Source organism: Hydra vulgaris, chromosome 13 (genome assembly GCF_038396675.1).
Source record: "Hydra vulgaris chromosome 13, alternate assembly HydraT2T_AEP".
NCBI classification, from domain to species: domain Eukaryota; kingdom Metazoa; phylum Cnidaria; class Hydrozoa; order Anthoathecata; family Hydridae; genus Hydra; species Hydra vulgaris.
This window is the reverse complement of record NC_088932.1, coordinates 25,192,727-25,212,046: the sequence shown is the minus strand read 5'-3', so window position 1 is coordinate 25,212,046 and position 19,320 is coordinate 25,192,727. Positions and strand designations below refer to the sequence as shown.

General features: G+C 27.1%; 1 protein-coding gene across 2 annotated transcripts in view; it reads right to left on the bottom strand.

The window, feature by feature from the left end:
* LOC101239383 (fanconi-associated nuclease 1) overlaps positions 1–19,320 on the bottom strand; it is a 46,418-nt gene that overhangs the window by 9,358 nt on the left and 17,740 nt on the right. For both annotated transcript variants that reach the window (XM_065815471.1, XM_065815469.1), the window contains 3 exons: positions 13,457–13,690; positions 2,504–2,671; positions 990–1,232 (listed from right to left, as the gene is read on the bottom strand). In XM_065815471.1, the coding sequence (XP_065671543.1) occupies positions 990–1,232; positions 2,504–2,671; positions 13,457–13,690 (645 nt within the window). The remainder of the gene's footprint in view (positions 1–989; positions 1,233–2,503; positions 2,672–13,456; positions 13,691–19,320) is intronic.

Below are 19,320 nucleotides of genomic sequence, written 5' to 3'. Positions count from 1 at the left end.
ACATTTCTATCAATTTTCAAAGCACAACATTTCTATCAATTTTCAAAACACAACATTTCTATCAATTTTCAAAACACAACATTTCTATCAATTTTCAAAGCACAACATTTCTATCAATTTTCAAAGCACAACATTTCTATCAATTTTCAAAGCACAACATTTCTATCAATTTTCAAAGCACAACATTTCTATCAATTTTCAAAGCACAACATTTCTATCAATTTTCAAAGCACAACATTTCTATCAATTTTCAAAGCACAACATTTCTATCAATTTTCAAAGCACAACATTTCTATCAATTTTCAAAGCACAACATTTCTATCAATTTTCAAAACACAACATTTCTATCAATTTTCAAAACACAACATTTCTATCAATTTTCAAAGCACAACATTTCTATCAATTTTCAAAGCACAACATTTCTATCAATTTTCAAAGCACAACATTTCTATCAATTTTCAAAGCACAACATTTCTATCAATTTTCAAAGCACAACATTTCTATCAATTTTCAAAGCACAACATTTCTATCAATTTTCAAAGCACAACATTTCTATCAATTTTCAAAACACAACATTTCTATCAATTTTCAAAACACAACATTTCTATCAATTTTCAAAGCACAACATTTCTATCAATTTTCAAAGCACAACATTTCTATCAATTTTCAAAGCACAACATTTCTATCAATTTTCAAAGCACAACATTTCTATCAATTTTCAAAGCACAACATTTCTATCAATTTTCAAAGCACAACATTTCTATCAATTTTCACAAACAATACTTTCTAGTAGTTTTTAAACAACTGAAACATTTTAGCTAAACTATTTAAAACTCCTTTACTTAATTACTTTTTTATAAACAATATCTTTTGTTTTAATTGCTTAACTAGAATTCCTTTTGTGACAAAAAAAAAACCAAAAAAAACCTAATAAAAATGTTGTAAAATTTTACAAAAGCAACTAGTTAAAACTCTATATTAACACTTACTTGAAAATCGCTATGAAATGCATCCTCAACATCCATGTAGACAATATCCCAAAAAAGTAAAAAAAACAATGTTGTAACGACACTCCCTTCACCATGAAGACCATTAGGAAAACCTTTTTCTTTATAATGGTCTAACACAAACTGCTCTACATGAGACATTGATTGCTCTTCACCTGATGTATTTTTAAAAACTGTTCGCTGAGTTGAAGAACCTTCTAAGAAAATTTCTGCACATAGTATCTCCTAAATATGCACAAATACCTTAAAATAATAAAGTATATGAATTAAAGGTAACATAAACCAATAAAACATTTATTATGACAAATGAAATTTGAAAATATGAAGATTCTAAAAAAAAAAAACTTGAATCTAATTGAAAGGCTATTTTAAAGAATTATTCATCAGCCATTGCAATTCCGTTAACATATATTTTCAAATAGTTGTTTGAAATTAGCAAACTGCCAGTGCAATTTAGATCAGTAAACATCTTGCACACCTTGTACGAAAAAGATGAAACACCTTTAAGAGGAAACTACCATTTTATTATTTTACACTCTTTTTAATTGCATGTAAAAACATTACACTCACTTCAATTGCTTGTAAAAATAATACATTTTTTTCAATTGCATGTAAAAATAATAGAAGGCATAATTAGATGTAAACTAAATAAAATACGCACAAAAAATAACTCATGGACAACAAATCTACTTGAAACGATAGATTTTCTTTCAACCAGCTTTGAGAATAGTAAACCAATTGACATTGCTTTTGAAAGATTTTTCATTTGACACAAAGTTGTTGCTTTAACTAATAACTTTAACCTGGCCTTACCTACCTGGCCTTACCTACCTGGTCTTACAATTCAATAGATCAAAGCCTTTTTAAAAAAAAAAAAGATGTGCTAGTAAAAAGTGTTTCTACTTGGGCAGAAATCACCAGTGGTGTGTCACAGGGGTCATTAATTGGACCACTCTTGTTCATGCTATTTATGAACAATTTAAATGGAATTCTAAAAAACATATCCAAGCTGTATGCAGATGACAAGTATATATTGAATAAATGCTTTCCTGTGCATTAAAATTCTTCCTGTGCATTAACATTCTTTCTGCGCATTAACATTCTTCCTGCGCATTAACATTCTTCAAACAAAAAACAAAAAATCACCTCTTAAAAATCACATCAATAAAAATAAGTTAAAAATAACAGAAACTTAAAGTAATCTCGGAAAATCTGAAATGGAAAAATTAACTAATAAAATGCAAATCAAATGTTGGGTAGGATTATGGGTAATAAAATGTTGGGTAAGATTACAAAATGCTTTACTCATTTGCATATTAGACTTTATGATCACACTTTGTATTTGTTAAAAAATATTTTTAATCATCCATTGTAACTGGGTCAAATAAGGCAAATAACTGTTGAAAACTAATATACATCACAGCAACAAAAATACATGATACAAAAAACAACAAAACAAATCCATAAAAAAAAAAATATATATAGTTTATACTTACTTCTCGGAATTCATTGAACTGTAAAATATCATTAAGAAGACTGTCATCAAAAATCATTTTTTTGCATCTTGGCGAGTTTTTTAGACGCTGATACCGTTGAAGCAAAGATAATCTATGACCAGTGCGAACAAAAGGATCATTTAGTGCAGTTTTTATCAGTAACACTACCTATATATATATATATATATATATATATATATATATATATATATATATATATATATATATATATATATATATATATATATATATATATACTTTAAAATAATCCTGTACTAAAATTTTATAATATAAGTTAAATGTAATTTTATTGTCAAAAACTGACTAAAGACAAAAATTAAAACATGAATTCAGGATGCAATGCAGAAAAAAAGTGATTTTTTTATCAGCATATTTTCAAATGGAAATTTTACTTCTTGCTAAGCTAATTAGATTTAGTTTTTGTAATTTATTCATTTAGCAATTATTAGGCAATCATAAATAATGCCACAAACAACAAAGTTTTTATACCAAATTATTTAACAGAAAAACACTATCAGATCAGTGACACAATATTTTGTGAAGATAAATGGAATTATCAAAAATCATATTTTAAAAATATCGCTATTTTTTTATGAATTTTAATTATAGTCTGATGAAAATAGCAACATTATCATTCTGAACTTAAAAATAATGCAACATTGATATATCTTTGATTTTTCTTGAATAACTTGAAATTGAAATTAATCCAAGTTCATTTTATTGCTCTTTCGTATCACTTTTCAACATATAAATCACAGATATTTGCAAATCTTGTAATGCAAAATCTGGTTTGATTCTTAGCATTGCAATTCACTTAAAAGTAGCTCCGATTCCATCTCTGCAACGAAATGTTAGAAGAATTTTTGCTTAAAATTTTTTTCAAACACATCCATTGCAGCCATAATGCTTTTGTTTTTAAACTGAGAAGGGACATTGTTGCTAAACATGTGTACTTCTTTGACTTGATTAGGAATTAGGTGAAGCATTTTGTTGATGCACAGTATAACTGTAGACTTAGTTAAATCAGAAACTCTATCAAATTTCTTTAACTAAAAAAATTTGATATATTTGATATATTGAGTTTCTAGTTTAACTGATACAGTTTTTTTTCCCAGATTGAAATTTGGTTTTAATTACGCAGATCGCAATTTACATACGCATTAGGCCGTTTTATGCATGCCTAAAGCAATTTTGGTCAAGCCATTTTTTAATATTTAATTTTGTTTTAAAATGTCTTTTATGTGGTAAAATAAAAAAAGTAATTAATGTTGTAAAAACCACTTAAACATTTGAATGATGATTATGTAAAAAAATTTGTTAAAAAAGCTTGAATGACAAATTTTTTTTTAATGTTAATTCACCTCTCTAAGGCCGAGAAGACCACTACAGTCGAGGAGACTACTTTAGTTGTGATTACAACAAATTTTTTATAAATCCATTTATTTAACCATAAAATATGAAAAATATACAATAATACTTTATAAAATCACATAAATAAGGTTAGGCGTCACTCATATAGTTAAAAACTAATCAATGGATTGACACTTAAAAAAACAACAAAAAAAAAACAAAAAAAAAAAATAAATACAAAAAACAAAACAAAAACAAAAAAAACTATAAATAAAACAGAAAGAATTTAAAATAAAATTTAAAAGAAAGAATTTAAAAAAAGAAAGAAAGGAAAATAAAGCACTAATAAATAAAGATAATATTAATAATTGCAATAATAATATAATAAAAATAATAATAATATTAATAATAATGTGAATAAAAAAACATTACAAATAGTAACTATATCATGATAACTAAAAATTATAACTAATGATAAAAACTATGGTAAAAATAATTATAGTTAAGTTTATAACTACGACAGAAATTATAAAAATAAATTAATAAAAATAGTAATATTAGTAGAGTTAAAAAAGACATAGAGTATAAAATAAAAGTAATAATAGTTTTATAAATACAGTAATATAAAAAAAGCAATAATAATAAAAGATTAATATTCATTAAATATATAATCAAATAAAAATTTCTTAATTTAGTTTCGATTGAGAAAAAGAATGTTGGTAATATAAGGATATTTATTTAAAATCTTTTTTTTAATAAATGGTATTATTTGGTTCCAGTGAGAAATACATCGATGTTTTATAGAGAGCTTACTAACTTGATAGTGTTCAAAAAGAAAATGTGCAAGTTAAAATTTTTAGTACTTCGAGTTTAATATTTGTGTCACTTTTTTAAAAAAATAATTATTTAACAAATTTGGTAGTTTATTTGGAAGAAAATCAAACACAAAGAGACAATTATAAAGCTTTACAAGATCTTGAAATTTTAGAATTTTTAGATTTCAAGAATTTCAAGATCTTGTAAAGCTTCTAACTATTACTAATGGTAGTAAAGTAGTTAGAAAAGTGTTTTTTTTTGCTTCTTCGAATAAGTGTTACAAGTAAATTTCTATAGGTTTTGTAAGTTTTTTCAAGAATTAGTTTGTTATGAAGATTTTTTGTTTTAAGGAACTTCTTAAATATATTGTTTTTGTTTTTTTATCAAGGTTAAAATTGCTGAAGTAATCTATGGGTTAAGGCTCCGAGTTAAGCCACGATTACTTAGTTTTTTTAGCGATGTGTGTTTGTCTAGAAGAGAGATAAAGCTAGTGAAGAAACCTTCATATGATTTATTTCTATTACTATTGGAAACTTTGATTACTTTATCCCAGTTGATTTTCAAGTAATCATTCCTAAATTCTTCAATATTTAATTTTTTGAAGTTTCGAAGAATAATATTACTTTCTAGAGAATTAATATTTCTTTTTTTAAAAGATAAACAAATTAGAAACTGTAGCAAATGATCGGATATTCTAATAGTTAGATTGCTGAAAAAATATCTTTAGAAGTTGAATTAGAAAATATATTATATACAAGTTGAATTAGAAAATATATTATATAATAATTAAAGTACTTGAGTGATTAGTAATTCTTGTTGGTAAATATATAAAAGGAAGAAAGTTGTTTGAAGCAATGGTGTTCAAATACTCCGAGATTGAATTATCTGAGTTAGCTTTTATAAGATCTATATTAAAATCACCCATTATAAAAATAGTTTTACTTTTTTCAATAGCAAGTTTTTCAAATAGAATGGCTAGATATGAAACAATAAATTCATTAATATCCATGTCAGGATGACGATAAACACAGCCTATTATGATATTAGACTTTTTAGGGAAAATGATTTCAACGAATACAGACTCTAAGAATTGGGGTTTATACATAAGCAAATCATTTCTAGATTTATAAACTAGTTTATTAGAAATATAAAGTAGAGCATCTCCAAATGAAGTGTTGTTGGAGTATATTCATAAACATATCCACTAGATTAATTGGAGTAAATCAGATTTCAGCTTAGTTTCTGTAAATCCAATTATACTATTAAAGATAAAAGTGAGGTTAATTTGTCAAAATGTTTAACTAATGAAGCAATTTTAAATGAAATAGAGAAAAACAATTAATATTGATGTTTGAAGAGTTAAATTTTTCAATATCAATGTATTTACAATTGATTGGATTTTCAACTATGCTCGTATCATCATTGTCATTGTTATTTAAGTAAAGTAATTATTAAGTTGACTAAGAGTATCAGATTCTTGGGAGCAAGGATAGAGGAAAGGTCATTTGGCAGATCATTGAGATGTAATATATTGTCAATTGAAGTTTGAAGACGTAGTTCATTACCCGATATAGAACTAAAAGGAAAAATACTGTTGCAACATGAAATACAGAGCAAATAATTCACGGAAGAGTTTTTTAATAAACTAAAATCATTCTTATTTAAAGAACTATATTTCTTGTGGATTGAACTTAGGCAGTGGTTGCATTGAAGTGAATGATGATTAGCACGAATATTTTTATTACAAGTTTTGCACAGTTTAAACATAGTAAGTAGAAATTTGTTTAGAAAAAAGATGCTGATATTATTAAGATTATTACAACAGAAACAATATAACAATAGTAGTAACTATACGATAATATAACAATGATGAAGTTTATGATAAAAATATTAACAATATAACAATAATAATGGATAATAATAACAACAACAATAATAATAACAATCACAAATATAGCAACAATAATAAAAATAGTGACAGTAATAACAAAAGTAGTAGTAGTAATGTATAATAAAAATGTAAATACTCTAAATATGATTAACGCTTAATAATAAAATATACAACTAATTATAGCTAATAATAATGTAATAAAATATACAATTATATAGCTAATAATAATGTAATTAATAATATGATAAAATTGATATGTAAAAAAGAAAATAAACTGAATGAACTAAAACAAAAAAAGAAAAAAAAGAAAAAAGAGTAAAACAAAAATAAAAAAGTTAATACAACTTCAAATATAACCATAAATACTTCTTTAATTATTATTCTTCTAACTTGACTCGCTGATGGACAGCAAATAATTAAAAGTTCTTTTTCTAAATTTGAATTTCTTTATTACCATTATTTAATTATTAGCACATTTTTACTATTTTTAAAAACACTTATTATTCTGTTGATGGGTTCAGTTATGCATTTGATGGTGATGCAACAGCTTTTAAACTATAATAATAATTTAATATAATGCTTTTAGAATTTTAAAAAAACCTCCCTTTATATTATAGAATTTTTAAAAAAGGCTAAAATAAACTACAGAGTGCAAAAACAATCATTTTTCATTTCATGCAAAAATCTAAGGTTAAGCGAAAACCAACAATACAAAAATCATAATAAACATCATTCTTCAGCTAGAAACATTTTACTTAGAAATAATATTGGTGCAACAGTTAAAAAACCCATGCTAACAGCTAGAGATTGGCTTACAAGATTAAGGTGTTGTAAGTAGAGTACTGACTTTGGAAGAGTGAAACCAGATAATTGGTGAAAAGTATCTTTAAAGTAATAAACAGAAAAAAAAGTTCTTGTTTAAAGATTTATTTGAAAAGTATAGTAATAGCTTTGTTGTACCAAGGCTACAAGATAGAGATACCAGTGTTGGTATATGAGGCTGGTTTAATTTTAGCAGAACAAGTGAGTTTAACATTTATATTGTACAAATTAACCAACACACCTATATAGAGATGCTAAAAAACTACAAGGTTCTATCAGTAGACATACTGTCTGATAGCACCTGCCCAAAAAATTTCTACAGTTAAAGCATGAATGAAAGAAAACAAAGTAGATCTATTGCAATGGCCAACTTAGTCACCAAAATTGAACTTAATTCAATCTATTTGGGTTTGGATTGACAGAAGAATTATTCAAGGTCTAAATAAAATGCATAAATAGCTTAAAGTCAAAACTAGATATTATTTGGAGAAGAGTTTCAACTTCAATTTTCAACAATTTTGTTAACTGAATGCCCAAAAGATGTGTTTTTAAAAAGATAACAAAAAAGTGGGGAATACTTTGAATACTTAGACCAGATGTTTATTTTTGTTATGACTTATTTTTGTTTTTTTTTCATTGATTTTTGTTTTTATTAATGCATACAATAAGGTTTTTAAATACAATTGTATGTTTTAATCACCCAAGATTAATGATTTTATTAACAAAATTTTTCTCGCACATAAATAAAAAATTATTAGACTTTTGTAGCTTTTATTTTATGATTTATTTATTTTAATAAGCAACAATTTTTTTTTAAGTGCTTTATATACAAGTATATTGCATGTATGCTTTATATTTAGTGTCAGTGACTCTGCAGGCATTAAGGCCCACAACTTTTTCCTTTCTCAATCTCTAACTCAAATTGTCAACTTTCCCACTTGCTTTTCTGACAACCTGAATCATTTGCCTTCTCTCAGTGCTCAATTTCTCGACATTCACCCTTAGGTGCTTCTGATCACAGTTTGATCTCTCAAATACTATTATCTCATTGCTCTTCATCATCAGAATTCCCCTATCATCGTACCTCTTACAACTACCTTAAAGCTGACTGAGACTCTTTCTATGATTTTCTTTGTGATGGCACTTGGATAGAAACCTTTCGTATTCCTGCTGACAAATGTGTTTCTTACATAAATTCTTGGATTCAGACTGGCATGGAATCTTTTATTCCCTTTTGACAATTTTAAATCAGGCCTTCTCCATGGTTTTCCTCACATTGTGCAGCTGCAATTTCTGATCGAAACCATTACTTCCATATCTATCAGCAAAACGATTCTCCAGAAAATAGATGTCTGTGTACTATTGCTAGATATATAAATAGGTTTTGTCAAATACTAAAGCCCGCTATTCTTAGATCACAAAATTTCTTATCCCAAATTTAGCTCTTATGACTTCTGGATAATATTTAGCAGTATCTATAATAAGGGCAAATTTTTTATTCCACCTCTCTTGTATGGTTCAGATTTTGTCACTTCACCTAAAGAAAAAGCTGAGTTGTTTGCTAACAACTTTTAATCGATATTATCTCTTGATTCCACTAGTTGCATTCTACCTGGTATAGCTGACAAACAGGTTGATCAACCGCTTGACATTCGTATCACTCCAGCTTAGGTATCAAAAGTGATTTCCTGCTTAGACTCTTTTACAGCTTGTGGTCCTGATAACATACCTGTTATAGTCTTGCAGAGGTGTTCTCTCGAGCTGTCATCTATATTTTCAAAACTATTTAACAAGTGCTTATAGAGTCTTGTTTTCAATCCTGATGGAAAATGGCATATGTTATCCCTATTTTCAAAAAATCCAGATAGCAATCTGATTCGTCCAACTATCACCCCATTAGTCTTCTTCCTATCATAAACAAGGTTTTTGAATCTTTAATTAACAAACACTTAATCTCTTATCTTGAATCTAACAACTTATCTTCTGATCATCAATATAAATTTCGATCTTCTCGTTCTACAGGTGCTTTGCTAACAGTAAGAACCAATAGGTTTTATTGTTCAAGCTTTTGATAAAGTTTGGCATGCTGGTCTTCTCCATAAACTTTCTTCTTATAGTGTATCAGGTAACATCTTTAAGATTATTGAATCCTTCCTTACCAATCATTTAATAAAAATTGTACTTAATGAACAGCACTCTTCTTATCCTGTAACTTTAGGGTTTCCTCAAGGTTCTATCCTTGGCCTTATACTCTTTTTAATTTACATTAATTATCTTCCAGAAATTCTCTCAGCATTGTTCGGTGATGATACTATCATTTATTCTTGTCTTGATAAGAAGCCAACACTATAACTCAGGTTAAACTTAATTTTTTTCATCTAATCCTTATCACAATAACCTAGATCTTCCTCTATATGGTAAAGTACTCGATGAGCCATCTACCCTTCATCTTCTAGGATTAGCTCTTACAACTGATCTTTCTTGGAAACCGTATATCAAATCCATTGCAAAATTAGCATCTGCTAAGGATGCATCTCTTTATCCTGCTCAACACTTTCTCGCTCCGGATTCTATTCTTTACCTCTATAAATCTCAAATCTGTCCATGTATGGAATACTGTTGACATATCTGGGGTGGTTCTTCCAATGATGCCTTTTCTCTTTTAGATAAGATGCAAAAATGCATTGTAAACATAGTCAGACATCTTTCAGCTGACCTCCAACCATTATCACATTGTTGTAATGTTGCTTCTCTTTCTCTTTTCTATATATACTATAATGGGCACTGCTCTGAAGAGCTTGCATTTCTTGTGCCATCTACTAAAATTCATTTGCTTGTTACGCATCATTCAGTTGTCTAGTCCTTTTACTGTGACTGTTATTAAGTGCTCTAAAAATTCTTACTTGTCTAGTTTTTTTCTTCAAACATCAGTTCTTTGGAATTTGCTTCCTTTATCTTGTTTTCCTGATTCATATAATTTGCAATCTTTTAAGTCATTTGTCAATCTTGCCCTACAAACTTCATCTTTTCTCTTCCAGTAACATGATCAGAAGCACCTAGAGGAGAATGCGCAGAAACTGAGCACTGACTAGGATCAGACATGAGTAGAAAAAGTAAATGATTCGGATAGTCTGGAAAGCAAGTTGGAAAGTTGACTATTTGAGTTAAAGATTGAGAAAGGCAAAAGTTGTGAGCCTTAACGCCAGCAGAGTCACTGAGTAGAGCCAAGCCATTCAGTGTGATGAACATTCAACAAAAGTCACCAACAGCAACGGTATTTGCTAAAGGATAAAGAAAAAAGGCTTGGTCAATTTGATCAGAAATAATATTGAAAAGAGTGCAGTCTTGAGAAGAAGAAGAGTGACATAGAACAAAGAGAAAGATGATAAAGTGAAGTGGCGCTAAACGAAAGCACATAAAAGAATAGTCTGTGGATTCAAACCTAGTTTCATGACAAATGGGTCAATTCTTACCAATGTAAATGCCCAGGCCAAGCATGTGACTATTGGAGTCTTTACGAATTAAAAGAAGATCACCATCAACACTAAGATCACAAGATAAGACAGCGAAACTCAAATTAGTCTCACAAAAAGCAAGTAGGTCTGGTGAACTTTGCAAGACTCAATAGAAGAAAAGTTACCTTAAAGACCTTGTATATTAGTGAATGATAGATTTAGAGTAGTTCGTGATGACGATGATTTTTTGTGTTTTATAGTTTTTGGTACTTTAGTCATTTTTAAATTTGTAAAAGATCTTGACTTAAAGCATTGATACTACTCAATACACTATTTAATAGTCCAAGCAATTGCCTCATTATTAATAATAAACCCTAAGCTGTAACAAATGGCCTCAATAATGCATACCAAAAGTATGAACAGGGAACCATCCATGCAAAATATGGCACTGTTAGTACTCTGATGTTTTACAGCTGTTGATGGGATCAGCCTCTCTGAGAGCTACCACAGAGTTTGGGAAACCTGACTACCAAAGATAATCCCTGATAATAGAAGACAGAAGCAAAATCCATGCATTGAGTCAAGAAGATCCAGCATTCAACATCCTAAACTGGAAACAATATACTATAAATACATCTACGTCAGCCTAATAAATGTCTTTAAAACTGATAAAAAAGTGTGGCTTATTTGACTACAATGATAAACAATGAAAAATGTCTCTAAAAGGAAGGGCGGCGGTTGGCTGAAGAGAATTTAATGGGTAGTCATCAAACCCAAAAAACCAAGTTTGACTTAAGTTATTAAAAAAAAGCGACTGGAATTGGCTAGAACACCAGAATATGCCCATTGAAGACTTGAGTAGAGTAAATATGACTTAATATTTTAAATAAAATAATATTTTAAAAACCCTGAAAAATTATATATAATTATAGTAACATTTATAATTATGGTAATATTTTCTTGGTCTGCTTTTTGGACGAGTTAGCATTTCCAATTTTTTTGGACAAGCTGACATTTCAAAAGCTCATTTGTCTGATGACGTTCAGGAGAAAAAATACACCAGGACTACCATTTGGAAAATGTTAAACATCCTATGAGTGTTTTTGCATGTGATCTTATCTAAGGGTATAGGTTGCTACTACATTGTGGAAAGGACCATGAGACAGGAGCAGTACAAGCGGGTATTGGAAATTAGACTCCTGCCTTATGCTCAAGAAAAGTCTATGCTCATGCAAGACAAAGTTAGAGGTGTTACAACACTCCTAGCTGAAAAAAATATGCACATTTTGACTTGGCAGAGAAATTTACCTGATATAAACCTTATATAAAATCTATGGGAGTTCACAAAACCAGAAATTGGCAAAGAAACCACTACCAAACAACAATGGGTAGAAATCCTTATTAGAGAAAGGCATACCAACCATTCAGCACGATGCAAAAGTCTGCATAGAAAGCATGCCCTGACATTTAAAAGCTGTTATTGTAGCAAAGGGTGGTATATTATTTAATTTGTTAACACTTTTAATGAACACATATATATATATATATATTTAACTTATATTAACAACTAATGTAACTCTTAACTTTGCGCTAAATGTTGAAAAAATTAGTAGCACTTAATAGGCTAGAATATTTTGTTTTTTTAATACAGAATATATATATTTAATGTTTTATTATTTAATCTTATTTTTTTAACTGCTTTTTCATTTTTGTTTTATCAAATAACTTTTTAGGGATTAATGCAGCAAATTGTTCAAACAATGACTAACCTAAATAGGTCTGAGTGTACATACATCAACTGAATTTAATAGGTAGAACATGCACATAGCGTACTTACATCAACTGAAGTGGCGCTACATCAACTGAAGTGGCGCTACATCGACTGAGGGATTTGGTTTGGGTAGGCAACCAATTAATTTAAAGAAAAATCTTTTTTAAGTTTTTAAACTTTTTTCGGTCTTCTATAAAAATTTATAAAAAAAAGCCTAATATTGACATATTATGAGAAAAATTAAAAGCAACCAGACAATGGCATATACATATATAAATATATAACCGTATATATATATATATATATATATATATATATATATATATATATATATTATATATATATATATATATATATATATATATATATACACACACACATATCATATTTTTTTAATTATTATTGACAAGCTTTGAGTTATCATTAAAAAAAACATTAATCAAAAAAAAAAAATTACAAATGCTGCATCTACCTAATCAGAAAATATACGCATTTTGTAAGACAAAAGTAAGATGAAGTAATAATGATGTAATAATGCAGTAATATTCTAAGTAGTGCAAATAGAAGTGTAATGGTAGAACAATCATACAATAAGTACAGTTTAAATTCTATTATGTCCATGATAGTACCCACTTAGCATGTTTTTCAGTGGAACTCAGTGGAATTGTCTTGTTAAGTTAAGCAAAGATTGTAACAACATTTAAAAAAAAGAAAAAGTAATAACCTGTTTAACTGTGATGGTTACTGTAGTGACCCCTCATTCTTGGAGAAGCAGAAATATATCAAAAAATATAAATTCAAATTATTAATCAACAAATATTAATAACCTTAGTAAGATCTTTTAAATAACGTTCTGTATCAATAATTAAGCGTTCCCATAATGCACCTCTTGAACAATTACCAAAATACTTTTGAGACAGCAGCAACTCGAGCAATAAAACTGCCTCCAAATATTCTTGGCGTTTTTCAAGTAGTTCAACTGATTTACTACAAATACGAAACAATATCCATGGCTCTGAATAACAGGAAAGAAAATAGGGTAGTGAGAAACATCGAATAACCTAAAATAAAACTTATGTAATAAAGAACACGAAACATATCTTTATCTATTCAAATTTTTATTCAAATATTTAACTTTATCTATATCTATTCAAATAGCTTAACTTTTTTTATATAATTAAAAATTTACTTTTTCCAGAGATAGATTTATGAGTAGAACTTTTTAGAAAATTTTTTATATCATTTTTTATCATTTTTAAAATATTTTGACTGCATAAAAAGGTTAGACGTAACTTAAGTTAAAATCTCCAGGGTGTTAGCCAGCCTGATGGCGCCGCGTATAACGTGGTTTCCTAATTGGTTTAAAATTCCCAAAGGTTTTTAAGATCATGGTAAAAAAAAATTGAAATCAGTCTCAGATTTAAATTGTACGCGCGACAAGGAAATGAATTAAGTTAATCAATAAAGAATTAAGATTGATTTTTTAAAGTGAAAAAAAAAGTGTTGTCATTAACAAGCAAGATCATTCATTCAAAAGTTGAAAAAAAAATTTTTAATTTTTAATTGACATCAGTTATTCTACAGTTAAAATTGTTCAATACGTTTAATAAATTATTTTATTAATTTATTTTTGTTATTTAAAAACTCTTTATTTACATTCTTGCTTTTTATCTTAAGTTAGGAAAGGTACAAATAAAATTTGCATATTAATAAACATTATAATATAAAATAAGTTAATAACGTTTTTATATTAAAAGATTTATTAATAATTTCGGTAAAATAAGTTAGCTGGGAAAGTAAACTAAAAACAAACAAAAAAATCAAAAATAAAACTTGCAATGAAACGTATTATATATGTTATATTTGCGTAAAACATAAAAGAAGATAATTAAATAATATTGGTTAATAATTAATAATTAAATATTATTAATTATTAACCAATGTTTACAATAATTACAATAATTAATTTTTTTTTAATTACAAATTCAATATTTACGTAGATATTTAATGTATATTTGTAAATTGAAAAAAATCGATTTGCCCCTTAAATGTCTTTGTTACTTACTCGGTGTAGTTAAGGCAATTTTAAAATACTATAGCGTCTGTATGATATTTTGTTGACTACTACATATTTCCGTTAAATGATCAGGTCTGTGAATCATGAAAAGAAGGAAAAAATAAAATGATAAATTTTGCGGTATCATAAAATATAAATATTTGAAGCGAAAAAACCCAGATTGTAGATTTTTTTTTTCTAAATCTTCTTAAAATCCTAATTCCCTTGTCCAAATTCGTATAAGATTTTAGATAAATACGATTTTTAGGTAAAATGAACATCATAGATTAAAAACTTTTAACGTTTATTGGCACTTTTTCTTGATTGCAAGTTCTTTTTTGGTCGGAATTCTTGTATTTTTTGTAAAAATTGATAGAAATATTGTATTTTGACAACTATATAAAGCTAAGAGGTCAGAAACGATTAGAACTAGGATCTATAGTAAATTAAGGCACTTTTTCAAAAGATTTTAACTAAATTCATGTTAATGCCGATGAGTGAAAGTGATCTAAAAGCTCCAAAATGGTATTCTTTGTATTCACAATTAGGGGTAGTAAAAAGGATTAGAAAATTATATAAAAAAGAGAAAAATCCTTCATATATTAAAAAAACCTGAAGCGAAAAAAAATATAACGTCTATAGCTTTTGTTTGGACATAATACGCCTATAAAATCATGCCAATTTCAAATAAATAAATTCGAATAATTTGTAAATCGCCTTAACTACATCGAGTATTTAAATAAAAGTAGCATTATATTTGACGGAAATTAGCAAGCCAACCAATTTTTCAATAAAAAGTTATTAAAATTTCAGAAACTTTAATTTAACTTTAATTTAAAAGCTATCGATTTAAATAAGTTTTTTACTATTTGAATTTATCTTATGATAAAAATTGTAATATAAAATATGATGAACAATAATACGATTACCTATGTAAGAAAGTTAAAATTTTTTTTTAACTATTTAAAAATTTTTCTTTTTAAAATACTAAGTTTTTTAAATCTGATATATTCGAAATCTTTCCATATAATTAGGGTTGTCAAACGTCTGGATTTTACAAAAATTACAATTTTACGGATTTTACAAATCTGTAATAATTTTTTTTTTAGTGTTTTTTTTTCGTAAAAGCCGTAAAATTCTGGCATTTCTAAGTATAATGTATAGTTCTTTTATCGACTGTCGTTAAAAAGTTGTTTTAGCAAGTTAAAAAGTTTTGAGGATCTTGGAAATCGTCAAAAATGTTTTGTTCAAATTTAAATACTATTTAGCATTTTTTTTACATTTATAATTTAAAAATGAAAATAAAAATAAAAGAAGACAATATATGTAACTAATCGTTTAAACCTTTTAAAACTGTATTTAAAAGCGATTTACGCAATTAAAATAGATCAAAGTTTCAATAAATAAATTTATTAACTCATTCATTAAAACTGCAAATAATTATCTTTTGTTCTAGTTTTCTCTCAACAATATTAAACAAAGGAGAGAAGCAATTTAAAAATGAAAACGGACAAAAATTGCTCAAAATGAAACAAGTTGAATAAATTTATTTTATAAATTAAACATTTATAAAATATAAAAATGTTCCTGAAAAATAAAACAGAAAAATATTTTCCTATGAATAACCCAGCAAAAATAGAAAATTTTTATTGAAACTTAATTGTATCTAAAAAATTGTATCTACTTTTTTAAATGTCGGAATGTAATGACCTTTTTTTTTTTTTAGCCGCACCTAAATTCCCAATTTCGCTAAAACGCTGTATGAATTTTTTTTCTGGCTAACACCCCGATCTCAAGTTAGAAACATGAGATTTCAACTTAAGGCATTATTTCAATTCATTGGTTACATAGCAATTAAATAACCTGGTGGTCAGCACAACAACCAATAATTAAATTTAGAACTAAATAGTTTCAATGATAAAATGTTTTAGTCAAAAAACGATTTGTAAACCAAATTTAAAAGCAATATTTTTTTAATACTTTTAAATATTTTTTTATGTCTTATAAATTGCTTTTAATGATATTAGCAACTTGATTTTATGATATTAATAAGTTTAAAAAATTTAAAATCAAGTTATTAAAATCATTAAAAGCAATTTATAAGACATATAAATGAACATTTTTTGCATCAGCCTCAAAAATAATAATTGTTTAAATTTATTGAGGCTCAAGTCAGATGTTGGCAGGGGCACGTCTAGGGGATGTCTGCTACATTATTAGACGTACCCAAAAAAACTAAACAAAAAATTTTCAACTTGATGATAGGTTCATTCCATATGAAATCACTTGCAGTCCATATTAAAAAAATTAATAACTGCAAAAATTTTAGTTTAAAATACACATGGGTTCCAGAGATTTTGTCAGTTAAAATAATGCTGACTCAGCATTTTAGTGATATCTGAAGCGACTACAAAGCAACTTTGACATATCGTATCTTCATAATGGCTTGGGGAAATTTCCTAAAATTTGGTATCCCAATAGATTTTTACTTGATTGAATCAGGAAATGCCTCAATTATTCAATTTTGTTCAAAATAATTGACTTGTAAATTCATGATTTTTGGAGGTAAAATGAAGACTGGCCCAAAATCTCGAGTAAAAAGTTTAATTGTCTATCATCATTTTATCTTAGGTCTACTGAAAAAAATTAATTTCATCAATTGTCTAATACTAATTCTAGATCAATTTTAATTAATTCTAATACTAGATCAAAATTTGCATTTAAAAATTGTCTTTTTAGAAAAAGTTAAATTTTATAACGAAAGCAATTGAAATGTTTTTTAAAACATTTTTTTGAATAAAACATCAAATAGTGTTATTTATTGACTAGTTTAGGACGTTTGTAGTCATGGGCCAAGGAAGGGCCAGGGGCTTCTGATAACTCCACCCCGCCCTCTGCCCAATCTCCCTGGATTTTTTTTTTAAATACATAAAATGATATAGTAATAAATAATTATTAAAATTTAATTTAAAAAAAATAACTTTTTTTTTAGTTTAAGTTTGAGAAACAATTTTTTTTCATTATTTTAATTCTTCATCTAGGGTAAAAATATATGAAATCATCCAGACCATGACACCCTTACGTCTCAGAATTTGTTTATTTTTACACCACTTGCAGTCCATATCAAAAAAATAATAACTGCGAAAATTTTAGTTAAAAATACCAATGGGTTCCAGAGATATCGTCACTTGAAATAATGCTGACTCAGCATTTTAGTGGTTTTCTGAAGCGACTACAAAGCAACTTTGACATACAGTATCTTCATAATGGCTTAGGGAAATTTCCTAAAATTTAGTACTCTAATAGATTTTAACTTGAGAAATCCAAAAATAGCACTCTTAAGTCTCGATTATCTCAAGAAATGCCTCATTTATCCAATTTTGTTCAAAATTATTGACTTGTAAATTAGTGATTTTTGGAGGTAAAATGAAGACTGTGGCCCAAAATCCTGACTAAAAAGTTTAATTGTATACCATTATTCCATCTTAGGTCTACTGAAAAAAATTAGATTCATCAATTGTCTCTCCCTTATACGTGATCAAAATTTGCATTTAAAAATGGTGTCTTTTTAGAAAAATTTAAATTTTGTAACAAAAGCAATTAAAATATTTTGTAAAACATTTATTTGAATAAAACATCAAATAGTGTCATTTATTGACTAGTTAAGGACATTTATAGTCATGGGCCAAAGGAGATACCCTCCCCTCCCACGGGAGGCCCCTCCCCAATCTCCCTAGATTTTTTTTTTTTTAAATTTTTTTTTGTGCATAAAATGAATAAATAATGCAAAAACATACAATTTAATTTTAATTTTGAAAAAAAAAAATTTTCATTATTTCAAATTGGTGACTTAAAACCTCCTATTATATAAAAAACAAACATAAGTTTTGTTTTGTTCTTTTTAAAGGTATTTACTTGTTTGTATTTTCTTAAAGAATTACTTTTAATTTTATAGTTTTTATATTATTTTGTTAGGTAATAAATAATAAAAATAATTAATATGGAGAAATGTGACATTGGAAAAAGTCTTAACATTCATTGCCACAAAACTGGATTTTCAAGAAAACAAGGTTTTGTTCAATTTAAAGATCTTCCTTGTGAAAAACAAGAAGAAATAATATGGCGAGCAAATTTAAAGGAAATTTATTGACTAGTTTAGGATATTTATAGTCATGAGCCAAGGAAGACGCCCTCCCCTCCCACGGGAGGCCCCTACGCCACCCCCTATCTCCCTAGATTTTTTTTAATTTTTTTTTTTTACATAAAATGAAAAAATAATAGTTGATTGTTAAAATACATTTTAAAGACATATTTTTTCAGTTTAAGTTTGAGAAACAGTTTATTTGCGTTACTTCAAATCGATAAATACTTACCTCTTATTTCAAAGATCTTTTTACGATTTTAAGTCATAAATTTTAAAACCAAAGATATTAAAACGTTTTTAAAACATTTTGACAATCAATATCTTTATGTAGTTTTAGACTAATATAGTCATTGACATAATAAGATGGGAGTGATTTGTGATTTATTTAAACCCCCACCCCTCCTTCTCAGCCTACAATTCAAGAATTTGAAAAAAATAAAGAACATTTTAAATGCAAAATAGGTAAATAAAATAAAAACAAAATTATTTTA